This window comes from Cebus imitator, unplaced genomic scaffold (genome assembly GCF_001604975.1).
Source record: "Cebus imitator isolate Cc_AM_T3 unplaced genomic scaffold, Cebus_imitator-1.0 Scaffold106, whole genome shotgun sequence".
NCBI classification, from domain to species: Eukaryota; Metazoa; Chordata; class Mammalia; order Primates; family Cebidae; genus Cebus; species Cebus imitator.
The window spans coordinates 2,989,248-3,005,148 of NW_016107421.1; the positions used below are offsets into that span (position 1 = coordinate 2,989,248).

General features: G+C 48.6%; 1 protein-coding gene across 12 annotated transcripts in view; it reads left to right on the plus strand.

Annotated features, from left to right (window-relative positions):
- The window catches only part of AGAP1 (ArfGAP with GTPase domain, ankyrin repeat and PH domain 1), a 617,831-nt gene that overhangs the window by 420,673 nt on the left and 181,257 nt on the right, over nt 1-15,901 (plus strand). For 8 of the 12 annotated variants that reach the window (XM_017537728.2, XM_037741753.1, XM_017537729.2 and 5 more), the window contains one exon: nt 8,055-8,213. The exons of the other annotated variants lie outside the window; for them this stretch is intronic. In XM_017537728.2, the coding sequence (XP_017393217.1) occupies nt 8,055-8,213 (159 nt within the window). The remainder of the gene's footprint in view (nt 1-8,054; nt 8,214-15,901) is intronic. 12 annotated transcript variants of the gene reach the window in all.

Sequence of the window (15,901 nt, forward strand, 5' to 3'; positions counted from 1 at the left end):
CTCCTGTTTTCAGGCTTATTTAAATAAGTCAAATGCCAAGTGTCATTTTCCCAGTTAAATGCTTTGGCGAAGTTATGTCCTATTTGTAAAGATAGACCAAAATGGGAAGGTGTGGGGAATTAACTTTTGTCTTTTGAAGGAAGTTATTGTTGGTGAATTTTTATTTGAATGCTGTGAAAAGCCATCATTTCAGAGTATGTTTTTAAAAATCAGGACAGGCTATTTTTAATGTAATAAGCCAGTAGCTTAAAAGAGGAATTCTGTCTTTGATGTCATTTGGTGGATGAAAACATTCTTGTTCAATAGAAAACCAGCATCTTTTTCCTGCTCATTTGAGATCAGTTCAGGCGACATACTGATATTCATTCAGATATAAATGCCATATTCACTTTGAAATGCAAATTGTTTAAAGAAAAATAGCATATGGTGGAGGTAAGTACCTTTTCAAATCAACTCTTCCACTTTAGGGAGATAAGTGCAGCTAAAATTATTCTTTGGAAAGAATCTGGCGCTTTTGACACATGGAAGCTTGCACTAATCAAGGCAACGCAGTAAGCACACACACATATCCATATCAAGGAAGTGGCGCTGGGAGGACATGGATTAGCATGGTAATGCAGCTGCCCCCTGCTAATGGGGGCGAGGACCAGCTGATCCGTAGATGGGATATTTGAGGAAACGCTCTTTCTGAGTTCAGAATGGGCCAAGGCGCCAGTCATGTATTTCATGGTAACACAATATTTGAGGTACAATGCCAAAAAGCTCCTTTTATGACTTGTCTTTCTATAGAAACCAGAATCCTATACTGTTTGGGGCTGGACCACTTTTTAAGGACTTGTTGCTGGTAAAACTGTTGCCTTGCGCAACCCTGTTCTATCTCTTACACCTCCTGACCTGACCTCTGCATTCACAAACCATTCAAATGACATTTTCTAGTTTTTTGGATAAATATTACTGATACAACATACACATAAGAAATACAGAATCCTCAGTCATAGCCACATTTACAGGGGCGGCACTCACATCTAGAAGCAGCAGGTAGCCAGCCCCCATGGACCCCTTCCTGCCACGTCACCCCCACCGCACCCCACCCAACTCATGAGGGTGACCACCATCTGATTTCTCACTCCGTAGATGGGTTTCACCTGTCCTTGAAGGGGCTCCTAACACTTGGCGCTCTCGTGCTCATCTATGGCCCTGTGTTTTGTGTGATGGCGCCCCTGTTGTGGCCCGTGTGAGTAGTTTGTTGTTACTGTTGTGTGATGTTCCATTGCACCGTGATGTACCTAAGGTGATGGACGGCGCCGTCATTCCCAGCGTGGGGCTGCCTGAACGTTCTAGCACCTGCTTTTTAGTGACCATGCTTGTATGTATCTGTATGATTTAAATCTGGAAGATATGAAAGAGAAATCTTAAAAGAGAAAAGAAAGAATTGGACTCAAAAGCTTTGCACCTGGTAAGTCGATCAGAAGTGTGGTGTAGGTGGTCCTGGGATAGTCTAAGGTAGTATCGCCCCTTTCCATCTATTCTTTGTGTAGATAGGCCTAATTCCAAAGCCTAAAAGCTGCAGGATCCCCTGGAGCCTCTCCTGTACCTTCTAGCAGGGGTGAGCTCCCTGCCCTTTGTACTTCCTGGCCACTCTTGCATAACTCTGCCTTGCATTTGGGCCACATGTGGACCTGCCTGATACCTTCTGCTAGACTAGATTGTCGGTCTCCTAAGACAGCAGCTCCTTCCTTCATTGTGCTCAGCACCGTAGGGGCTCAGTTCCATGCAGCCACTCTGCACGCCGGAAGGTTCATGTCAGAATAGGTGCATGTGGGTTCCCATCTTCCCCTACCCGCGAGTTAACAGGTTAGCCTGCCGTGGGTTCCTGGGTGATGAGACTCCTGGATCCAGATGAATGACAGTCTCTTACAGCAGTAGCAGTAGTGAGAGTGTCAGCATTATCATCCACTGGTTCTCCAAGCCTCAGTTCCTGTAGGGTGACACCAGCACACACAGTGACTCACGTTGTAAGAGGAACCCTGAACTTAGGAAACCCCTGTGTTTAATAATAGCACGTAAGCAAGCCCCTCCAAAGTTTGCTGTGGAGAGTGACCTTGCCTGTCCCGAACAGCAAACAGATGCGCCCCTCTCTAGAAGTAGACACTGCCCCTGTCGCACCAGTCTTTTACCTCTGTCAACATCCCTTGCGAGATAACACAGAGCAGAGAGCACCTGCCTGTCTCCACACTCAAACCATGAGGAGAAACTGAGGCCCATGGAGTGCTGACTGCCAGCAGCAGTGGGTGGGATGTGCTGGTGAAGGCAAGGGTCGGGAAGGGAAGGGAAGAGTGGAGAGGACTCACCCCCAAAGAGACCACGTCCTTTTATTCATCCCCAAACACAGGTGTCCCCTTGGTTTTGGGGGAAGGTGGTAGAAGATTCCTTTTAAGCCTCTTGTATTTGCCCCTGGCCTGAGGTTGGTGAATTAGAACCACCTGTTAGACCTACCTTGTCTATACCAGGAAGGAGAACATTCTAATCTGGCTTTTACAGTGTCGTCCCTCTAGGGAAATACACCAGCCTGCAAGGAATATTTCCAACGATGGTGCTCAGAGTTGCCCACATGTAAAAGACCCTAGCTTCATATCTTATTTCTCAGGCACAGAAATGAAATTCTGTAGCAAAACAGCTGTGTGTTGAGGTGGTCCCTGATGGAGACAGAATCAAGAGGCTCTCTATCCTGGGCATTACTGGGGCTAAGAGTTGGGACATGGCTTCCTGCAGACCCTGTCCACCTTGCAATCCTCCTGGCATTTCTGAATGTAGCCCTCATTCTAGTAGCCTTCTTAAACTAGTAATTTTAATGGCTGGGAAGCAAGCACTCAGCCTTTTCTTAAACTCACCCTTTTAGCTGTCAGATCTAGGTGTGAAAATTTGATTTAACTAATAAGTATAATAACAGCAGACTTTGGTGTCTTTGTTGACCGTTGGTGGCCATGTGGGTTTAGGTCCCCAGCCCTTTAACCAGGCTAAAGGGCTGGGCATGAGGCCTCTGCCTCCGCAGGACTGCTTCGGGCTGACCTTGACTGTGTGTAGAACAGTGTTTGGCATCCCTGTATCCTGACTGGTCTTGATGTCAGGATCCTCACCTCTCAGGCAATCAAAGTCATCAGCTTCTTTCACACATGAGGACTTCAGAACTTCAGCCTTAATTAATAACTCGTTAACATGAAATGAATTACCAGTCAGTGAAAAAAGTAGCCCTCGAGTATTTTGAGAGAGAATACAGTGATTTTAAACAGATTTTAAACCTTTTATGCTTAAAGGTATTTCCGAAAGTGTTCATAACTCCTGTCTGGTAACAGGTATTGCTTGACGCTCACATAACAAAAGTAGATGCCGGGACTGCGTTAGTAAGTCAGTGAGTTAATGGCATTCGTTCAGGAACAGAAGTGAGATTACGTATTAGACTCCGCACGTGTATGTATATAAAAATACGCATGAGAAAGTATGACCTACTATAATTAGATTTGGACTGTGCATGGTTATTAAAAATATTCACTCCACATTTGGGGGTGGTTCATTTCTTTGACTGATGGATTTACTAAAAGTAAGTGGAAATGCCTCAAAGTGTGGCCAGTGGCCCGGGACTGCTCACACGTGGCACGAGATGCCCCACGGGCCTGTTAAGCCAGCATGGCAGCTTCCACAGTGTTGTGGCTCAGGCCGTGGCTGACTGGTTTGCCTCAACGTTAAAGCAGGTGTCTTCATGTGGGTTTATGCTGAAAGGCAAGCACTGTGTTTGGATCCCAGAAACGATATTTCTGACCCTCTGTAACTTTTTTTTTTTTACTTAAACAAATATGTTTCTGCATTATCACAGAAAATACTTTTGTTTCTTTATGTCACAGTTACTTGTTTTTTCTGAAAGCAAATTTAACTGATATCAAATATAGTTGATAGGTATATATATTTAAAAAGATATTTACTCCTTTAAGAGAAAATCGGAAATGTTTCGCTTCTGGAATGAGACTCCTTCTCTGCATATTTTTGGAAGGTTTTATGACTCGAACTAACCAAAGTTCAGGAGTAGAGGTGGGTTGAGTACACTGGGCTGGTGGGGTTGTGGGGAGGTAGGTGTGAGCCTGGGCAACAGCGGAACCCACTCAGCTTCTACAGACAGATCCAGAGAGAAAGAGACTGTCAGCTTCTTGTTCACGAACACAGGCCCACAGCTCCCAGACACTCTCATTTTCTAAGTGACCCCAGAACCCACCAGTTTTAAAATGAAATCTCGCAATTTAATTCTACCTTGAAAAAAAGTGCCGTCAACTAAGTAAAAACTTACCTGTGACATCAGCCCGGACTTCAGGCTATAGTCCGTGGACCTGATTGAAAGTTTCACCTTTATTGCTCTGTGTCCATGGATACACCTTGATGTGGCCCAGATTCAGTCATGCTGTTTCAGTTTAGTCCCACAGTTGGGAAGCGGATGTGGTGGGGCTGGGGGACCTTCACGAGCTATAGCGCTCTGAGAGTCTGCCCTCAGAAGGATTGTGCATAGCTGGTCTAGTGTCTTCCATCTGGAGACCAGGAACATGCGGTCTTGCCAGGAGGTTCTTCACTCCACAAGTTCCAGGTCGGTTCCTTGGGTACTCTCTCGGGAGACAGAAGGTGGACTCTGAGCCTCACCCCCAGAGCTGATCCACCAGCATCTCATGGATTGGACTCGTCCTTGAATTTTGCTGGAGAAACAGCTGGTAGTTTGAAAGCCAGTGCATGAGCTGCAGGTCCCTGTTGCTTCTCACTAGTGTGTAGACCTGAAGGAATCTCTCCCTTCCTTTTTTGGCAGTGTGATGTTTGGCTTTGAGATGAAGGACTTGTAAACCTAAGGTGAGTTCTTGATCAGCCCCCTCCATTGGAACATTTCGTGGTCCCTTGTCTGGAGTTGAGATTGACTTGGCTGTCCTTACATGTGTATTGATACTTATTTCTGAAGCTTAATTTCAAGGAGTCAGTGACAGATGCACTGAAGTACTTTCCTCTGACTTTTAAAGGAAATTGTTCTGGAATGTGTCTAGGCTGGCTGTCATCAGAGAACCGCTCTTCAGGGAGAAGGAGCAAGAGAAGCGGTGCTTGCTGAGCGCCATTTTGTCATCATCAGCACAAAGATGGAGGGACAGACAGAGTGAAATTACTTTCTGTTTTTCAGGTGTTTGGACCTTGTGTGCCCAAAGCTGGTATAAAATGAGGTCTGTGGACAGATTGTACACTTAATAATGACTTCTCAGAAGTCTGACTGGGTGTTTCAGTGGGGAAGGAATCACCTCCTTGACACCTTACCCACATGGCAGGTGTCCCTGCAGGTAGGGCAGGCCCAAAGGTGCCTGGCACAGCAGTCAGGGTCCCGGCCAGGGAGGTGTCCCCCACCTGCTTGCAGGCATCTTGTCATTGTTGTTTTCCACTGCTCCTTTTCCACCTTTCCGGAGTCCTTTCGCCCACCGTAACAATGTCGGCAGTATCTGGAAGCCTTTTGTCTGCTCAGAATTCATGTAATGAAACCAGAACCAGGTGAAGGCAGCCCCGGCAGCCACTCTTGGGAGATGCCTCTTACCCAAATGCACCTTCATTTGGTGGCTGTGTGGGATTGAGGTAGAGAAGGGGAAGAGAGGCAAGAGGACAGTGCAGGCACCAGGGCTGGCAGAAATGTACCAGCACAACCCACAGGCACCAAGGGCCAAGGAGAGAGGGGGCCACCAAGCAAGATGACTGCTCAGACAAGGGGCCCTGGAGTCAGCACCCGCCCTCACCCTCCCCTCTCTTTTAGATTCCTGCCATGCTCACCATTGGTTGGGCCCAGTGAGAATCTAGAAGGTCCTGGAGCCCACAGGTGCAGCCCATACGGGTGCCTTCCCAGGAGGAGAGCAGGGCAGAGAAGGGTGTGGCAGGAACATGGTGAGCACGGGCTGCAGGAGGGGATCCCGCAGATGGGAGTGTCTCCTCTGCTCCGCGGGGTTGCTGCTTTCTGTGGGGTCTGAATGCCCTATCGTAATAGGGATCTGGCTAATGCACACAATACCCAGAGGACAGCCACAGGGTGGCCTCAGTGGTGGCACATGGAGAATACAGAGAGGAGCGTGAGTGCTACCCTCTGTGCCACCTCACCGGCCCTGGGCTGCTCCTCCATGTGTCTAAGATGCCATACACCTAGCCCACCTCCTCAGGCTGCTGTGAGGCCTGGTGCAAGAGCAAGCGTGGGAACACCACATGGCACTGTCATTCAAGATCGGGGGACTCCACGTGACACCGTGTGTTTCTAGGGCATCGGGGCGCACCCAAGCCCCGAGATTGAGCTCTCAGAACATCAGGGCTTGGGGGCATGAGAAACTGCTTCAGGATCCTGCATGGAAGCCGGGCAGCCCAGACCCGAGGCTTCCCAGGCACCGTCCTGTGCCCCTCCCACGTGAGTCCCTGGATACCCGTGGTATGCCGTGGTGGCGTTTTGGTTGTGATTTTTTTGTTTCATGGTGGAGATTTTCCGGCTGGAGTGTTTTTTTAATTAATGTGCACACAGATCGATCGGGATCTTACTAAGAGGCAGCTGGCGGGTGGGGCCTGGGATTCTGCATTTCTCACGTGCCCCTTGGCGATGCTGCTACTACTGTAGGTTCGAAGACCGTGGCTTTCGCATCCTTCCCTCCCTGGGGCATTGCTTTGGACCTGTTTCTGGAATCAAGTAGACCTGCCTATGAATAATTTCTCCTATGACATTCAAAATGTACTCAGTTCAGACAACAGCATAAAGCAGGTATCTATTTTCTTAAGGCAGAACTCTGTTCTTCAAACGCCTCGTTGTTGATCGCTGACTTGGTGTAGGCTTGGACGCTGCTCTTCAGCTCATGATTCTGTGGCTTCCCCGTGCTGCACGGGATTACAGTGAGGCCACCTGTTTGAGGGAGCCCTGGTTCCTGCCTCTGGCTTCTCATCCAAATCACCGGAGTGCTTTTGAAGATGCATCTTTTCCCAAGCCCCATCACCAGAGCTCCTGAATCAAAATCTGTATTTTTTGAAGCCTCTATTTTTAAAAAAGCTCCACAGGAAATTCTAGTAATTGGCCAGATTTAAGAACTGCTAATATGAGCTGCGAATTTATTATAAAATCCTGCGCTGCGAAAAACTTCTACTGAGACAGTTTAGAACTTCGTTGGTTCTGAACTAAAACAATTGAAAGAAACATTTAAAAAAAATACCCTAATACCTCTGAATATCTGCAAATAGACCAACAGACTAATTCACTGGCAGCAAGGTGTGTTCAGCTGAGCTTTAGAGAAAGGCACTTAATTATGTTTTTGAGTCCGAAATTGGTATGACCAGATAATAATTCATTTTGATGTTGAGCAACTGATTCAAATCATTAAGTATACAATGGAATCATTTTTCATCACAGCCATGTGCGCTGTGAAGTCGCGTAGGTTATTTTTCCTCCGCTTAGTCTTTTCAAGGTTAAGAGTAAACTTAATCTGGTCGAAGAGTCTGCGTTTCCTCCATGTCGTGTCGAGGGACTTTGATTTGTGTTGATCATAAAGTATGGCTTCCCCATGAAAACAATTCTCTGGCACCAGACAATGATCACTCTCAATGGGTGATCATTTTCTGTTCCATTGATAGGGTGACACGATCGGGCTCCTGGAGCCCGGGTCAGCCGGCTTGCCGGACCGTGGTGCCTCTGCCGAGATGGACTGGGTCTTTTGTCTTCACTTCCACTGGATGTTGTGATTGCGGTTGGGTTCCGTCTTTGTATAGGGCTGTCTTGTGCGAGTCATCTGCGGCATCGGGTCCCCTCGCGTTGCTTTGTCAGGCACCATGGAGATTGGCGTCCCCCTTTTACTCCTCCCTAGTATTTCTGTCTGGTGCTTCTCTTGACCATGCAGGCAGGGCGAGGGCTGCTGTCGGTGGTAAGGCACACTGCGCGCCAGTGTGTGGGGCCCACAGACTGCCTCACGCTGGCTTCTGGCTTCTGTGGTCTGCAGTCCGCGGTGGTGTTCACCTGACTTGTTTATTCCTAGGGAATGTCACTAGTGCATCTGGGTCTCAGATGGCAAGCGGCATCAGCCTGGTCTCCTTCAACAGCCGACCCGACGGCATGCACCAGCGTTCCTACTCAGTCTCCAGTGCCGACCAGTGGAGTGAGGCTACAGTCATTGCAAACTCGGCCATCAGCAGTGGTAAGAGGGGGCGCAGCCCCACGGACCCGCAGCCACCTCAAGATCCTTCGTTGTAAGCCAGGGCCCAGACAGGACGCCCTAAGCTCTCGTGCTCCTCTGGGAGTGTGGCACCCCGCGGGGCAGCTGCAACGGAGACTCACATCTTGCCTTTCATATCTGTGGAACGTTTTGTCCTTGGCTAGGCTGTCTTGCCCATGTCATCTCATCTGTTCCTCTGGCACAGGGAGGAGGTGGCCATCCCATTTGATCCATTTGGAAACTGAGGCTGCAGACAGGGCCAGTGGCTTACGCAGGGTCACGTGACAGAGGTGGCAGAGCTGAGAAAGAATATCTGATTTTGTCTCCCCAGTCACACTGCCCTGCACGGCGTGGCCTGCACCTCCACCACGAGTACACGTTTTATATCATTAGGGTGAATTCAGTCTTCCAGAATTGCTGGTGTGTACTCTCAGTTCTGAAGTCGCCTTTGTAATCCCTCTGTGTTCAGATTGTGAATTCAGTCTTCCAGAATTGCCGGTGTGTACTCTCAGTTCTGGAGTACCCTTTGTAATCCCTCTGTGTTCAGATTCCTTCGCATTATTACTATTTTGACAGCTGTAGCCAGTTTTTTGGGGTACGTGGCGCACAGTGGAAACGATCTTGCCGTCTGCGTGAAGCATGCATGACGCAGCACCGGGGCCGCCCTGGCGGCTGCAGCAGGGTTTGCCTGTGGCGTTTGTCTCTGGCCTGTTCACCGGTATTTAAAGGAATTCCCACTGCTGTATGTATTCTGTCAGACAGGGTTTCGAGTAATCTTGGCATAATTTGTTCTAATTAAAAGATTCAGCATCAGGTCTTCCCTGTAGACCCGCCAGCTGCTGCAGCAGGACGTTTGCTCTGGGTAAACGTCATCCTTATTTCTAGTGGCTCCATCTTCCTCCACAGATGCCACCAAGCAGAAGCCTTAAAGGAAGACATCTCCAAACCGAGCCGGGAGACGCGGGGTCAGCGAGGCTGCTCCGCACAGTAGCTGTGAGGGTCTGGAAAAGCCTGTGACTTGGAGCAAACACACAGAACGTCACGCGGCTGCCCCAGCTGGCCCGTTCCCTCCCAGCACCGGGGCTCCTTCGTCCCGCAAAAGAAGGCGCGTTGGTAGAAAGCAGAGGTCTGCCTGCAGCCTCCTCAGGGCCTCTCCAAGGCTGTCTGCCTGTTATCTGGAATCACAATGATAACCCTGAAAACCCCAAAGAAGGAGGTTTTAAGTTATGACAAATTAACCACCTATAGTTTGCTCCCTTCATGACCATCGCGTGCCCCAGCGGGCCTGGTAGTCAGCCTTTCATCAGACCTGTGTGCGCTGCAGCAGAAGCCCCTCCACCTGCCAGCTAGGCAGCCTTGAGCGAGCCTCCATGCCTCCCTGAGCCTCCGTGCCTCCACGAGCCCCGGTACCTCCATGAGCCTCCCTGCCTCCCTGAGCCTCCGTGCCTCCACGAGCCCCGGTACCTCCATGAGCCTCCCTGCCTCCATGAGCCTTCATACCTCCTGGAGCCTCCATACCTCAATGAGCGTCCGTGCCTCCATGAGCCTCGGTTTTCTTATCTGTTCAATGGACACGTTTTCCCCTCCCTTACATAGTAGTTAGGCATGTGTCACAACATAGGACACCTGGCTCTTTGTGACTGAAGAGCCACTGTTCTCACAGTTCCTTTAGGAGGAGCAAGGAGTTCACATGTTTGTTTCATTACCAAATACTTTAAAATATGCATTATCAATCAGCATTACTATTTGATAAGGTTGAATTCTGTGGCCGCCGTCTCGTGAAGGTGTGCTTGCGTAGGACCATATTTGAGGGCGTGGGAAGATCCACGCTGGGCCTTCCCAAGCCAGGTGTACAGGTGACACGGACAAGGCCTTGTTTTGCCAAGCAGCCTCTGCTGAGTGAGAGCACTGGAGGTGCCAATAATACAGGCCTTTAATTAAGTATTCATCTAAAATTCTTCCTATGCAGACTTTTGCACGCTTACCTGTTTGATAAATACACACTAGGTAACTTTCTCTCTACTGAAAAGCTCTTTGTGTTGAGCTGTCCATATGTACAGTGGGCGTTTCCACACCGCCACATCATGGAACACTGATTTCCAGAGTCTTGGTTTGGTTGGAAGTCTCTTTCCACAGAAGTGGGCTGCCTTATCTGCACACACACATTTGTACAGTATCCATGTGAGACTAAAGTCTCCTACGTTTGAATGCCAGTTTTTTATTCACAAAGCAGTTTCTGTAATATTAACACACATGGGTGTCCATTAAAGACCAGTATGCTCTCTGACCTCACAAATCTTGAACGCTGAACACAGAAGATAAGAAATACAAGCGGATGCCCCAGGTGTCAGCCTGCTGAGGGACATGGAAGGAGAGCTGTAGGGAGAGCCCAGGGCTGAAATTGTGCAGGTCATTTAAGGATTGATAGACTTGATCAAGGAAAGCTTCCCAAAGAAAATCAAACTTGAGCAATGCTTAAAGAACCAGATGGATTTTTTGTGCAAAACAGCAGGAGGAAGTTATTATAAGCATTGGGGCACTTTGGACAAAGACCCAGAGAGGAGGAAAAGGGAAGATGGAATAGCCACGAGCTGCAGTGAAGTGAAAGGTGATAGTTGGGGTGCAGGAACACGAGGAGAGGCAAGAAGAGATGAATGTTGAGAGGCCAGCACTGCCACGGGAGCATCTTATTTTCAGACTTGAAGCTGACATTTTCCAGAGCAAAGATCCAGAAAGACCACAGAACAGTGCACAGAAGTCTGATTCCTACAGTTTTATGGGGGTCTTGGTTCATTTCCTGTATTTTCTAAAGATAAATAATATGTCATACCCAAAGTATTTTGAAAAGGAGGATGATAACAGTAATAATAAAAGCCATGATTTATTGAGGGTTTTATGTAGATAATCTCATTTGGTCCTCACGGAGTAGATCTTGTTGTTACCTCCCTTCCACAGGCGGGGCCTTTGGTACAGAAGGGTTAAGTATCACTTGCTCCAGGTCACATCCTGGGAGGGGCCAGTATTCAAACTCAGGTGGCCTGATTCAGCTCTTCATCATTGCATGTCCAGGTGTGCCTCTGGGAGCAGCAGCAGCCCCTGAAAACTGCTTAGAAATGTCCATTCTCAGGCCCCGTCTCAGTCCCACGGAATCCAGTCCTCAGAGGATAGGAGCCAGCCACCTGTGCATAGCAAGCCCACTGGGATCATGTGACATGCTGAAGGTTGGGAACGATTGCTCTATGTCCTCACTTCCCAAAGCATGATCCACGGACCATGTGGCATCTGACCGCTCCGGGGATTTGGCTGGTGATGCAGAATTCAGGCTCTAACCAGACCCGCTGGACACATCCTTGTCTCTGTGCCGAGGGCACATCCCAGCTTCCCTCTGGTTTGTGCCATTCCTCACTTTAGTGTGCTGATCCACCAAGTAGCGAGACCCCAGCAATCTTTAGTGAACACCAGGACACAGGATCTGATGGACAACTTCAAGAAAACCTGTTTATGAGTGGATTTCAGGACCTCAGCCTTGGCATAAACGTTCCCTACAGGGCTTGGATAATAACCACAGAAGAAACAAACATGATGGAGAGCTTTCTGTCATGCTTTTTCTTCTTAAGTTGTAGGTGATGTAGGTCCCCTGCTCCCATCCACTTCCTCTGTAAATGTATCTGCCCCCATCCCTAGTCTTTGGTTTGGATTTCAGAGTCATGAACAGCTTACTGTGTGCTAGCAGCAGGAATGAATAGGGAGAGGCCAGGCAGCTTTGGAATACAGATGCCCGTGTTAGCAAGTATGCCTTCCCATTGTCGCGCACGCTTATTCTAAAACATGATAATCATGACAACATTGGCATTCAGTGTTACTCTGCCCCCCTGTCCACCCTAAATTAAGACTTTGGCTCTGGAGAACTTTTCAAAGTCTCCTCTCTAGACACACAGGTCCCTCCGGGGTTTCTGCCTTTAAAGCAGCTGTGAGCAACTCCTAATTAGATAGATTCCTTTGTAGGGGCAACCTACAAAACAGGAGGTGCTGCTTAAATTAAGGGAAGAAGAAAAGAGGAATCTATTCCATGAAATGGAATGCCCACTGCTTTATAACTATTACTGTTGTAAGGTTTCACATTTAAGTACCTGAGGTTTAAAATTAAATGTCTAATATAATTTGGCATTGCTAACATGAGACTCGCATCTGCCCTTAGAGAAAATGCAGACAGCTCGGTTGAGGGCTTCAAATTGCCGTCTGCCGGCTTGCGGGCAGCACAGAGGATTAGATGCCTCCTCTGCTGAGCACCACATGCTGCTGAGCGTAATTTTTTAAATGCAGAAACATATTCATCTTGAGCCTCTGCATTGAAAAAGGCTGTTCTAGGAGTACATGAAAAATTAATTTTTTTACATTTTTTCTCACTCTTCTAAGTGTTTGACAGAAGTAATTTTTGCAGCAAGAGAGAATAAAAACTGGTGGCTGTAAATTCCTGTCCTGCAACCTCTTGTGTAGATTCTTTATGGACCCAGAATTGATCTACATGTCAGATCCTGTTGTGGTTTAAACTGTTTATCACCGTAATGGCAGTAGTGAGCCCATGAACACCAACTTATAATCCTGGGTGAAAGAAATTGGTGTTTGCAGTCAATGAAGGGGCAGCTTTGCTTTATTGATAGATTCAGAACAATTATCTCTGCAACAACTATTGGCTGAGGGTTCTCTTGAATCTTATTGGAAGGCTGTAATTTTTTTTTGATTAATCATTTCCTCCATAGGTAATTTCCTCTAGAAGCGTTAGCCCCGAGTCAGCATCACTGTGGGTAGCAGGGGCCCTGGGGGGTCGTTTGTAGCACCCTTGGTCCTCATATCTTACTTCAAGGCAAGATGCATGTTGAGACGCATCACACCTGTCTCAGGGCAGAGCGCAGCCTGCCGGCCTCCTGAGTTCCTGAGTGAGCCTGGCCGGCCCTCCCCGCCGGCCCCTACCTGGCCCCTGCCTTGGCTGGTAGCCTCAGCGAATGCTGTTGCCGTGGCAGCCTCGCTCCCCCAGCCCTGGACTGTCAGGTTCTTCTCATCGCTCCACCCCATCCCCGATTGCTTCAGTCCAACAGTTTACCTTCTGCCACACCAACTGGCCATCGCTGTTAATATTGTGTTTTTTCACGTGACTCTTCCATGTGGCTCTTGAGCCTCACGTCCCTCGGCCTCCCCCAGGGCACCACACAGCCTCGTCACCATCGCGTACAAACAGCATAGCCACCTTCCACTCTTCCGCGTGGAGGGAGTGAATCGCGCACGCGCGTGCGTGTGTGTCTGCACGCGTGTGTGCGCACATGCATCTGTATGCTGTGGTCCCCGTTTCCTTCTGGCCTTGTAATCATTGTGTCTTTCCATTAGCATCTGTGGTTATAAAGCAGCCGATCCTCAGTGGAAAACATTTGAGTCTTTGCCAACTTTCAAATATCTTTTCTCATTATAAAAATGTTTTGCACATCGATTTTGATGGTGGGGGTTCAAAACATGAGTTTCAGCTTCAGAAGCTGTCTGTCCTGCACTTCCTTTTGGAGCCAGTGCATGAAGCACACCTGCCAGCAAGCATGCCCACACTGTTCATCAGTTTTAAGCTTTATAGTTTGAGCATTTTTTTTTTCTCTCCTTGGATGTTATGCTGACAATTTTAGTGCATGACCAGCAGGCGGCGGTAATGTGATGCTGGCGGTCTGACCTGGAAGCTTCTTTGATGAGAGGGTGTTAATGAAGCGTGGTGGGGAGGAGGTAGGTGTGTTGACCGCCTCCCCTGTCACGATCTTCATACCTAACGCTCATTTCCCTGAGGATCCTCATCTCTGCCTGATAACTGAGATTCCAAAAGGCCGAGAGGCCAAGACCATACTTTTCATAATTAGCCAAAATTCAAACCCAGGTCTTTCTGATTTCAGAGCTTATGGTCATTCCCGTCTGCTATTCTTTTAAAAGGAGCAATGCATGCTCAGTACTAAAACATCGTACCATAAAAATTATTTGTCTTTTGATAGCACTTGCTTTTCAAGGAAATACGTTCTAAGATAGATAGACATTTTGTCTTCTCTCACTGATCCTGAAGTTTCCTTTATCAATTCTTCCCAAATCTTGGCTGGCATTCAAAAGCCTTCCCTGGGGGTTGTCATCAACCTTCAGCTTAGCTCAGTGTTAAAGGCCCCTGGGCTCTCATCTCTCAAAGCTGGGCACTCCCTGCCTCACCGCCGGGGGGGCTGCTCGGCTCGCCAGGCTGGCCGGCCTAATTAAAAGGCTGACCCTGCTCCCTTCTGTGCTCGGAGCCTGCTTTCCTGTCTCTGCATGTGGCCGAGGAGCAGGCAGAAGCGTCCTGGGGTAACTGGACACAGGGGGTGAAAGGTGGATTATTTTTCCTCCCAATCAGAATGTTGTAACTTTGTGCTTTGTCTCCTTAGTTCCTTCCTATCAGCTATTTTCAGCAGTGGCTGCTGACCAGGGGAAACAGAGGACAGTGAAATGCTGCCCCACGATGAAAACAGAACGGGGCAGCACATTCCATGCCCGAACGCAAAAATTCCTCATGTTGTTGCAAGGCAAAAAAAAAAAAAAAAAAAAAAAAAAAAAAAAAAAAAAAAAAAAAAAAAAAAAAAAAAAAAAAAAAAAAACAGAAATCCTGGTAAACAGGGGGCAGAGGATAAAGGAGAATATTGTTGGTAGTTGCTCGGTGCCTGGACCAGACCTCTTGGCCCTTCTGGCCCTCGGTATGTCTTCATCTATTCCAGGGGCTCCCAGCCAAGGGTGGTTTTGTCTCCCCAGGGACAGTTCGTGCTGTCTTAGGTTGTCACACATGGGAAGGTGATGCTATGGAAGCTAAGTGGGTAGAAGCCAGGGTGCTGCTGAACGTGTCCGCTGCAGAGGCCAGCTCCCCACAGCCCAAAACAGCGGTGATGCCACAGTCAGGAAGCCCTGAGGTGGTCAGTGAAGCCTTTGGTTCTGTGGCCCCTTCCAGCTGCGGTTGCTGCATTGCACAGTAAGACGCCTTCCCAAAGAAAGGGAAGCCAATTTCTGGTTTGCAAGAGGGTTACTGCAGCCAACCCAGGGCAGTGCCTGGTCCTCAGGGTGCTTTCAACACAGCTTCTCAGAGCATCCGCCTGGGGACATGACTGGCTCACACAGTGGCAGTCATGCTGCCAGCAGCACTGACATGACCTGACGTTCTTGGAGCACTCGCTGCTTGCCTGGCGCGGGCCCCCAGAGGATGAGTGCCAGAGCACCCCCCCCATTTTAGATGAGGAGGCAGAGGCAGAGGGCAGTTAGGCCTAACGCTGCGGCAGGTCGGTGGTCAAGGCCACATTCAAATAGGCTGTGTCGCAATTGTCACTAAGCAGTTCTCCTACCCACCTGACCACCTGCAGGAACACTGGGTGCCCAGCGTGTCCCTCTACTGCATGTATGAGGACAGGGAAGGTGAGGCCATCAGATGTGTGGATGCCACATGCTGAGACATAGTTTGCATTGAAATCTCCAGATTTTGAGACTGCAAAATGGGTTGAAACTAACAGTGAAACAGAGATAACCTCCTGAATTCAGGTTCAACAAACCAGCTGTACGGATCATCGGAGTACCGGACCCTGGTGGGGAGGGCCTGGGCGTGGCTTGTCTGCAGAAATGCTGTCAAGACTTACATTCTG